At 38.0% G+C, this 11507-nt stretch overlaps 1 protein-coding gene across 1 annotated transcript in view; it reads right to left on the bottom strand.

Annotated features, from left to right (window-relative positions):
• Window positions 1-1626, bottom strand: part of ITSN2 (intersectin 2) — a 137708-nt gene extending 136082 nt beyond the window's left edge. Inside the window, exon 1 of the mRNA XM_006880713.1 lies at window positions 1561-1626. Coding sequence (XP_006880775.1) covers window positions 1561-1591 — 31 coding nt within the window. The 5' untranslated portion in view covers window positions 1592-1626. The remainder of the gene's footprint in view (window positions 1-1560) is intronic.
• Between the last annotated feature and the right edge of the window lie 9881 nt (window positions 1627-11507).

Genomic DNA, 11507 nt, shown 5'->3' with positions numbered 1-11507 from the left:
GTGGTTGCACCATTTTACACTCCCACCAACAGTGAATAAGGGTTCCAGTCTCTCCACAACCTCGCCAGCATTTGTTGCTTGTTGTCCTGTTAAATTTTGCTAGTCTTACTGGGGTGAGATGATATCTCATAGTTGTCTTGATTTGCATCTCTCTTAGAGCTAGGGATTTTGAACATTTCAAGTCATCTTTACAATTCTATCTCATCTCCACAACAAAAGCAATGCTCATATTAATTTTCAAATACACTAAGAAAGACAAACAGTGCAACAATGAAGGAATGAAAACCCAAAATCTCTGTAAATGTTCATTAAAACTAATAAAATTTAATGATAATAATAAAAAAAAAGACCAACTCAATGCCAACAAGTTGGAACCAAATGACAGCTGACCCTCCAGCAGGGTTTTCATAGGCTGTAAATCTCACAGGAAGAGATTACTCATCTTTTTCCTACATGGCAGCTGCTGAATTTGAACCTCCTACCTTTGGGTTGGCAGTACAACCTCTAACACACTAGGTAGCAGAGCTCTCTAGCCCACAAAGAGTTTTTCTACAAGGAAGCAACAAAACTGTTGTTCCAGATTCATCCTTAAAACGACAGAATTCTCCCACATATTAGTATTAATTTTTTTATACCAGTAATTAATTTTTCCAAAACTTTTCTAAATCTTCCAAATACAATCTTTAATACTTTTGAGACACATTTATTATCTTAATTAACAATATATTAATTTAGTCTTGAAAAAGAAACATGTTTAAAAAATGAAATTAAAAATATATGTAATATGAAATATACAGTAGGAAACAAAAACATTGGTTTGTGAAAGGTAGCAGAATTTCCTTTCTTTTCATAAATGTTCAAGAAGGTATTGACTTATTCATGATTATCTATAACTGGCAAACGAAATTTATCACAAAATTAAGACTGTAACATCTTAGCTTTCTTTCATAGATTAAAAAAGTAGGATACATTTTCTTCAAGAAAGTACACAGTAACTTAATAGTTAAGCAAGGTGGATAGTGTGTATGTGGGAAAAGATTTAAAGCCAGAATCAAAATCTTGAAAACTTTACTACTGAAATTACATAACCATTTCTTTTAAAGTTTTTCCATTTTAAACAATCTGATGGCTCATATAAGATGCAATTTTATACTAAATTTATAAAAAAATTACTAAATGAATCCTTGCTGCCTTAATCAGTTTCTAATCAAGTTGTGATATCAAATCCACCTTGAATACCTACTGTAGAGTCCTCCTCTGGTCTCTGTCTCGCAGTTTTATGCATTAAGCAAAGCATGCCTTTAGGTTACTCCTCATTATTTCAAAGCTAGCACACATCTCAGATACCGCAAGACACTTATAGCAGTCTTGGAATTTACTGCATAGGCGCTAATGCAGCATTCGGAAGCAAACTATCAAACATTTTTAACAAGGAAACAACTTTTCTACTTCTAAATTTAAGGAAAAATATTTATACAAATATTTCATAATCTCTACCACAGAACAGACCAAATTCAAACCAAAATTTCTTTATCTTGTCAGAAGCACAAAGCTGCTTACCATTCAGAGCTGTGGGAAACTGAGCCATCATGGTCCCGGATTTTCCCTGCTAGCTCTCAGCCATCTGCAACATAAAAACATTGTGGCATTAATAATACAACAAGGGCAGATCACAGCTTAGTACACTCGCTAAGCAGAGAGAATGTCTGTCCCCTTCAGTTCACACTTCCAACTGAAAACAATACAGAGCTTCTGCTGCTGAACAGGCAAAATTTACATTTGGGGAAGGGTAAAGGGTTTTGTTGGACAACAGTGTTGCCTAAAAAATAGAACCATTTAAAAGAAAAACAACTGCACATTTAATACCACATACTGGCTAAATAAATTTCTGGCATGAACCAATATCCTTAGTTAAATTAATCAGGGAGGAGGAAGGGCTGTTGTAACTGGCATACAGAGAAACCCAACTGTAAAAATTAAGGCGTACAACAATATGGGGAATTAATTTATCCTCCTTTCAAAAATTTCCCAATTAAGAAAAGCATCCACAATAAATGCAGGGTAGTATTTAAAAAAGGGGTTCCTTTAAAAAAAAAAAAGAAAGAAAGAAAGAAAAATAAAACAGATAGTGACTCTGGAAATTGATAGCTATGGGTTCAAATCCCAACTCTCATTACTTTTCCTAGCTGTGATTATGGAAAAGTAACCTTTCAGAGTCTTGAATTCCCCATCTGTAAAAATACTTTGCAGTAGTTTTTTGTTTTGTTTCTGTTGTTTTGTGTGGCTTTTTGCTTGAAGTTTTACATATAATTTCATACACTGTTCCATCAGCTTTTGGTTAGGACTAATTAGGGAGAGTAAAGGCCTAGCAAATACATACATAATACAGACAGTCTTGAAGAGCAATGATGTCCGTATGGAGACTAAGGTGTGCCTGATACAGGCCATGGCCTTGCAATTACTTGCTATTAATCAGAAAGCTGGACAATGACTAAGGATGATAAAAGAAGACATGATGCCTTTGAGCTGTGGTGCTAGAGAACTGAATATACCATGGACTGCTAGGAGAACAAACAAGTTCGTCCTGGAGAGGGTTAAACCATTAGAGGCAAGGATTTTGAAGCTTCGTCTAACATACTTTGGACATGTTGCAAGGAGGGACCAGTCCTTAGAGAAGAACACAATGCTTGGGAGGGTGGAGGGGCAGGCCAGGAGAGGATGACCTTTGATGAGGTGGACCGAGTCAGTGACTAGGGTAATGGGGGTAGGTGTGTCATACACAATGGGATTGGCACAAGATAGAGCAGGGTTTAGGGACTCAATGGCACATAACAACAACACAGGCAGTCTGTAGGTTGTAAATGTCCAACACCAACTTAGACACAACTTATATATAGATATGAACCAGCTCCTGTGAAGCATATTATACTAAAAACTCAAGGTACACACGTACAAACAGACATTATTTTGCAACCTGCATCAAATTATTACTATTACTGTATTATTATGTTAAACATGTTTTAGTGCTATCTGTTGTTGTTACATGCGAGTCAAAACAGATACATTGCTGAACCTTCAGCAGATTTTTTCACAGGTTGTAAATCACATAGGAGATTATCCATTTTTCTCCAGAGGAGCAGCTGGTAGATACAAACTGCCTGCCTTTCTGCTGAGAGAACAACTCTTTACCCACTAGGCCACCAGAGCTCTTGATGTTTCTCTGTGTTTCATTTTTTAATGCACAGAAAGATATTCTATATATTAAGACAAACATTTGACTGGCTGACAAATCATACCTAACCTTTCTAACTTATGTCCAAATGTGACTTAAAAACAGATGTAGGAATAAGATTCATTCATAATCTTGGTGCTGCTTGTACTATGCCAGTAATTAAAACCACTGATCATAGTACTGAAGGCAAACACTACTATATTAAACTACGTATCAGTAAGTAGTTCATCCATTTACTAAATAATTTAAATGCAAATATTTTTTTAAGCCTAAGGGAAAAAAATTATTTTGCACAAACTCGTTTAAAAACAAAGTATAAATAGAGTTACACATGATGGTAGGTGTCACCAGAGAAGCTGGCTGACCAGCTGCCAAAAATTGCTACAAGGTATCATTATCTTAGTGAACTCTGTGTGCCAGGAGTTGGTTCTCAGCTTCATTGAATCATAAATTTGACTTATCTGTATAGTCACTAAGAGTAACACACACTAACAGACTCACACACATAAAAAACCCTCCCAAACTCTAATATGCTAAGTCCATTATTTATTTATTTATTTACAATGAAAAATAGCCAAGAAAACCAAGAACCGCTTTTCTCCCTATTAAAAAGCAAAACAAAACACAAAAACAGTTGCCATCAAGTAAATTTCAACGTATTGGTGACTATATGCTTCAGAGCAGAATTATATGGCGTATGATTTCCAGTGACTTTGACCTTTTGGAAGCCGATCACGAAGTCTGTGGGGGTTTTTTTCTGAGATAACTCTGGGTTCAAAACTCCAGCCTCTGTCAGCAGCCAACAGCCTAAATGCTAACAACCACCAGAGAGCCTTTTCTGACTAAAGAGGAAGCAAGACCACAAAATTTTTACTAGATTTAGTCTGGTGAGCAAAGACTGTGATTACTTAATGACTTAATACTTAATGACACCAGCTACCAACATTCTGATACATTTATCTACAAGGAAACAGGAAGACTACTACTACAGGCTAGACTGTAATGGAGCTTTAGACCCAAGAACTATTTCCTATATAAATTGGGAGGAAATTTCATCCATATACAAGATAGTTTTCTGTTAAATCACCATCTGTCAAGTTGAAATCAACTCATAGCTGCAGGTTTTTGGAGGCTGTAAACCACAAAAGACACTGTTCATCTTTCTCCTTTCGAGTTGATGGTGGACACTACATACAAAAAATACTTAAACTATGGTAGGCAGTCAGGAATTCCTAGAGAAAATTATATACTGAGAGTTCAAGGACAAGTAAGAATTAGTTGAAATTTTACTTTTAATAACTGCAGACTTGAGCTTTTAGTTGTTGTTATGTGCCATTGAGTTGCCTGTGACTTTTAGAGACCCTATGTACAACAGCTCTGAAGCCTGCCCTGTCCTGAGCCAACCTCACTGACTGACACACCAACCCCCTTGTCTCAGTTACTATCACAATCCATCTCATCCAGGGTCTCCCTCTCCAGTGCTGTTCCTCCACCCTTCCAAGCATGATGTTCTTCTGCAAGGATCAGTCCCTCCTGGCCACCTGGCCACCTGGCCAAAGTATGTGAGAAACTTGGTTTGACTCTCCCTAAGTCAGACCTATTTGTTTTCTTGGTAGTCCACTGTATACTCAAGAAGCACCACAACTCAAAGGCATTGATTGTTCTGTCATCCTTATTCATTTTCCACCTCTCTGATACATACATAGCAAGTAATTCCAAATACCATGGCCTGAATCAGGCACACTTATTCTCTAGACTGACATCATTGCTGTTCAGTACTCCAGAAAGGTCCCTGACAGCAGATTTTTCCCAGTATAATTTGTCTTTTGATTTTCTGACTTCTGGAGCCAAAAGTGTTGATTGTGGAGCCAAGCAAGCTGTATTTGTTAACAACCTCAATCTCTTCTCCATCTATCATGGTGCTGTCAAGTGGCCCAGGGGTGAAGATCTAGGTCTTCTTCCCCCTCTCCCCTGCCCTTATGTACTGTCGAGTCAGATTTCACTGGCACAGGAGAAGACTGTCCATTTTTCTCCAGTGTAGCATCTGGTGGACTTGAACCACGCACCTTCAGGACTGCAGTGCAGCTTCTTGCCATTAGACCACCAGAGCTCCCCTGAATCTTTGTCTTCTTGATATTGGGCTTCAACTTATATTGAAGACTATAGTCCGTGACCTTGTGCAGCAAGCGCTTCAGGTCCTCCTCAGCTTCAGCAAGCAAGACTGTATCATGTGCATAACATAGGCTGTTGATGAGTCTTCCTCCAATTCTTATGTCACATTGCTCCAGGGAGTTTATAAAGGATTTTAAAGCAAGAAGTACTGTTAGATATGCTTAAGAAAGACAACAAGCTGCTATTGAGAAAAACGGGCAAGACTAAAGAAAGGAGAACAGTTAAGGAAGCAGTGAGTATTTAATCGACAACAAGGCCAGCACAAACAGAAACTATAAGATGAACTGCAGAAACAGTGAAGGATTTAAAATAAGAATTAAATGATTCTGGAAATGGAGGATGACGAAATAAAAGGAAATTAAAAAGCAATTTTCAGAATTACAGTTTGCACAACTGGATAAACTGTGGTGTCACAAATTAAAAAGTGAATACAGAAGCAAGTCTCAAAAATCAAGAGAAAACTGCAACTTCCTCAATTAATTATAGAAATTCTACAAACAAGTGTAACATTTTCATTTCCTCACTTTCAAATTTTCTTAAGTAATATTAGTCCAAAACAAGCCATATGCCTACAGAAAAAATTTACAGATATGCAGAATCAAGAACATTTGTGATTTAAAAATGCAAGAGAAAATTTGCCTAATGTACCAACATGTTGGGCTGCTAACCTTAAAGTTGACAGTTCAAGTCCATAACAATTTACAGCTTTAGAAACTGACTCAATGCTAGATGGCTGGGACACAATGATCAAAGCAATAGCCTCCACTATATCAAGGATCATAAAGACGGCACAAGACCAAACAAATTCTCATTCTGTTATATATAAGGCCACTATAAATAAAAATCAAGGCCAATTTAAATGTAATTATCAATGACAACTTGCAGCAAAGTCATTATAATTAAGGTTTTTCAAAATATAACTAATACTTAAGACTTTTGCAGTCAAGAAAAACTAGTATTTACTGTACAGTTACTGTCTGTATTAATTTAATACACTTCTACTGATCATGTACTATGACTTTGCCACATTTGGTATTACTTTAGAATCTAATACAGTAATTTCAGGAGCTCTGGTGGCCTACTGTTAAGAAGCTATGCTGCAATCCCAAAGGTACATGGTTCGTATCCAAGTGCTCCTCAGAAGGATGATCTATCTCCTCCATTGAGATTACCTGTCTCTGAAAACTGAATGGAGGGTCAGCTATGGGTTGGTTCTGACTCAACAGCACACAACAACAGTTCTCCCACAAAAACCTCATTTCCCTAGTGTTGAACTGACTCATAGATGACTCTCCAGTGGGTTTACAGAGGCTGCAAATTGCATGGAATGAGACTGCACATTTTTCTCCCATGGAGCAATTGGTGGATTTGAATCAACTACTTTTGGGTTGGCAGCACAACCCACTATGCCACCAGAGCTAGTCCTAGATAGTCTATCCAGTGTCAAATACTGCTAGAATCTTTGGTAATGCTGATAATTTTCATAACCTTCCAGAAAAGCAGAATATACTTTACAAATTAAAAACCTAGAAGGCTAAAGTAAATGTCCAAATTCCACTAGTAAATAATGAAGTCATAATGGAACTACAAGCCTATTTAATCCTACAGCCAGTGAACTTCCTTTGGGCTTTATCTACTTTCTTCTACTCTTGGTGAGCATAAGAAAGTTGCAGGTAAGTGGGTTGCAGACTCCTGAAATTAAAAATGTCAGAAGAAGAGAGCAAATCAGAGATGCTTCTCAACACACAGATTTTTATCAATCATACACATAAGTTTTCTTACTGTAGAAGGTGACTGCTGAGTTAATTCCAACATGGCAACCTTCTGTGTGTAACAGAACAGAACTGTCCTCCACAGGGTTTTCAACAATTAATTGTTTAATAGGAGATCACTAGCTTGTCTCCCGAGGCAGCTCTGGATAGACTTGAACTGCCAACCTCTCAATGAGCAGCTTTGCACACTACTCATAAACTACAAACAAATAGCACTTCAACCCCACTGTCCCTACAGGATAGAGTGGACCTGCCCATTAAAGACTCCCAAGGCTGTCATCTTTATGTGTGAGCAGACTGCCACACATTCTTCTCCTCAGGGGTTCAAATCACTGACTTCTCAGAAGCCATGTGCTGTTTTCATGGACATATGAACAACTTAATATACTTTTCTCATCAATGTGTTGCCATACAGTCAATTCTAACTAAAAGCAATGCTACTGGACAAAGGAGAACTGCTCCCAGCACATTCTCCAAAGCTGTACTCTTTATGGAAGCAGAGTGTCTTATCTTTCTCCCACACAGCAGCTGGTGGGTTCGAACTGCCAGCCTTTGGGTTAGCTGCTGAGTGTGTAACCACTGAATCACTAAAGCTCCAATAATACAAATTCCTTGCTACTACTGAGTCAGTTCCAAGTCATCATGACCCTCCCAGCACATTTCTGAGGTTATAAATCTTTACAGGAGTAAACTGTGCATCTTTCTCTGACAGAGTGGCTAGTGGACTTGAACTATTGAACTTTTAGATCAGCAGCCCTAACACACAGGCACTACGTAGCACAGGTTTAGAATACCTATGTAGCAATTTATCATAAATTAATTGAAAACTGGCATTGTTTCATTTCTGAAAACCAAGACAAATATACTTACTAGGTAGGCATAAAGCAAAGACTTCTTTGATTAAATTCAAATAAAATTTAGAAAAGTTAATGATTTGGAGAATACAGGACTGTGAGAATAGGAGTAGCAAATACTTTTACAGAAGGTCCATCCTCCCCCCAAATTAAAATAATTGTAGTCATTACAAGTAAAACTAACTCAATTAAGACTGGATATTTTTTCTTTGTTTTACACAAAATTACAGAAGAAAAGAATCACAGTAATTATTTTGTCCCAAACCCTCAATTTCAAGAGGAGAAAACTAAGAGACTTCCACAAGCTTGCAAAGCTAGTTAGTAACAAAACTGGCCCAGAACCACATCTCTTGGGCACAAGCCCAGTGCTCTGATTTAAAAACAGCATCCTAAGCTTGCTTGATTATATCACCAGGGATATGTGTACAGATTCCCAACTGACTGCTGGGAAATTTGGAACACTGTGATCAAAAAGTTCTAACATGAAATGACTGAGGGGAAAAATCTTCTAAAATTGTCTCCTTGCCTTGAGACCTTTTCAAACAGATTTAATAGCTTCTTCAAGGGAAGGGTGGGCAATCTCTTCCCATGCAACTTACTGCCTCTGAGAACCCGTTGGAGGGTCAGTTCTGACTCAATGACATATAACAAGAACTCTTAGTTTTATTTTCACCAATAGCCCATCTCCTCCTTAAATTCCCCTGCTCACTGTAAGTGAAAAGTCTAGTTTTTAACATGAAATATGGAGTCTTTCAGAGTCTCACACAATTACCACATTCATCTTTAAACATGTTCCACTCAAAAAGTTGGTCCTAAATATACCAACCTGTTATTGAAATAGTATTTTTCCAGTCTCTTCCTTCTCTGAAAGGGAGCCCTGGTGGTCTAGCAGGTAAGGAGTCACTGTCAACCCAGAGTCATATTGTTTGAGTCCACCAGCTGCTCTGTGGGAGAAAGACAGGAAATCTTTCTTCCATGCAATTTACAGCCTCTGAAAACCTGCTGAAAGGTCAGCTATGAGCTGGTTATGACTTGACAGCAATGACTGAGTGAGTAAGTCCTCTTTAAGGTCCCTCGGTGGCACAAACAGTTTGACTCAACTATCTGTCAACAGTTAGCAGTTCAAATCCACTTAATGGTGTCATGGCAGACAGACCTGGTTATCAAATTCTATAAAGATTATAGCAAAGAAAACATCATGGAGCAGTGGAACTCTGACACACATGAGGTGGCACTGAGTCAGGTTTGGGTTTGTATTTTAGCTTTTTATTTTTTGCCTTGTTTCATTTTGTTTTCATATTTTTGGAAGAGCTGTTCTCTCTGTCATAGCCAGTATGCTTCTTATTCTTTACTTTTTAGCTCAAATGTCACCCATCCTTTGAGAGACCTCTAGTCTTCCAGGTTAAAACTTGGTCACTGTCACATAAGTTTATCCAAAACATCTGTCCACTGCACAATAACATAATCACACACTGTTGTTTCATTTCCTTTTTTACCTGCATACCTGTTTCACATGTCCTGGTCAGGAATATTATTTTACTGACTACTGTATGATTACTGCCTTAGCCAGATCACATGGGAGGCACAAGCTTAACAAATGTTTGCTGAACAAATGAACTGGATGTAAGTAAATAATATGGCTGAGGCTTTATGGAAAACAGGAAAATGACAGCCCTGAAAAGATACCAGGATGAAAGCAGGACAAGCTCCAAATATCCTCCTCAAAATCCTGTAGGAAATGAGTGTGGGATATATCATTGCAAATTATCTCCCCCCCAACATAGTCCTTTCTGTACCTTTGTTGTTTGCTTTAGGGTTTGTTCTTTTGCTTCCCCCCAAAAACACACACTTAAGTCTACTTTTGGGAGTAAGGTTTATTTCCCATTAAATTCTGTAAACTTTGTACTGGAGGTGGAGAAGAAGGCTTGAGTACTTCAATTATACTTTGAAATCATGTTGCTTAACATATTGGTTAGTTTAAATAAATATGGATAAAGGTCTGATATTCCAAAACAAGATCAGCAAGTTACTGAAGGTCTATTGTGGAAATCTTTCTCCAGTGCTATTCTATTCCTAACATGTGCTAAGTATACACAGACTACCCTCAAAATGTACTTGCTGATTATCTGGGGTAGAAAATGTTTGTACTTTCAGCTGGTTCCTCAGATCAAGGTCAGTCTTAAATGAGAATGTGCAAGCTGAGTGAAATAAGTTAGTCACAAAGGAGCACTTTATGATCCCACTCACAGGAGTTGGGCAAATATATACAGATAAAAATAGATACTAATATATAATAGAAAGTTTATTGATGGTTATCAGCAGTGGGAAGGAAGAGGAAGACAGGTTGGTGCTTTTCATACACAGTTTCTGTTAATGGGGGTGGAATAATTTGGAAAAAGAAAAATGTAATCAAGGTCACTGAAGTGAACATACCGAAATGTGTTGAACTGTCAAATGTTTTGATATATATATTGCTGTGTACCACAGAGTTGGAAATGACCCACAGCTGACCCTCTGGCAGGTTTTCAGAGGCAGTTACTCACATGGGAGGAGACTGCCAATCCTCGCATGCCCTCGGGATTGCAGCAGCATATCTTCTTGCCACTAAGCCACAACATACATATATATATCTCTACAAATGATTGGTCTTCTCAACTTTTTATTGTCCTTTATTCTTCCTCATGTCCTCAGATTCCTTCTTATTTAAATATTATCACTGAAAGTAGTCACTTTTGGACATCTTCAATTTTACTCCTTCTGCCTGTATTGAGTATACCTGACCAAACCTCAAAGCTGGCTAAATCAAAGTCTGGACTCAGTCTATGCCTATATAAATGAAGCTGAACATGATTGGGGGTGGGCGGGAGTTCTTTAACTGTAATGACTAGTTTAATTCCACTGAAATGGGCCTTCAGTGCAGTCAGCCATTCCTGGCCTTCCAGTCACTGCCTCCATGCACTCTCCCACTCTCTTAGATGAAAGTGTCACGTTTCTCTATCTGAATCCCCCACACTTTTTGTCCCTCTTCTTGGACTAGTTGCTGACCTTGTTTCTGAAGGTTTCACTGAGCAGTTGTCAGAAAAGACCTTCAGAAACTGCCTCAACAACATCTACCATATTAGCTGTTTAGCTAAGTATGTAGCCTGTTTTCCCTTCTGTGACAAAGAATATCCTGCCTTCACTCCTATTAAAGACCAATTCCTCCACCTGTACATTAAATCTGATTCATCCTCTCCCACTTAAAATCACCATTCTACCAATTTCCGCCTTCTCCTCTACCAACATATTTTTGTCTCTACTGGATCACTAGGTTGCCCTTTTTGTTAATCTGCATGTGTTCTGTTCTGCATAGGGTTTTCAGAGGCCTGCTATTTCAGAAGTGGGTGGTCAATCCTTCTTCCTAGTCTGTCTTAATCTGAATGTTCAGATTTAGAGGAGTATCTGACAGACAGCAATTTGTGGAGCAGTTAAAGATAA

Source organism: Elephantulus edwardii, unplaced genomic scaffold, assembly GCF_000299155.1.
Source record: "Elephantulus edwardii isolate Elephantulus edwardi_28Jun2011 unplaced genomic scaffold, EleEdw1.0 scaffold00009, whole genome shotgun sequence".
Classification (NCBI taxonomy): Eukaryota; Metazoa; Chordata; class Mammalia; order Macroscelidea; family Macroscelididae; genus Elephantulus; species Elephantulus edwardii.
The sequence above is the reverse complement of the archived record's forward strand: the minus strand, read 5'-3'. Positions and strand labels throughout refer to the sequence as shown.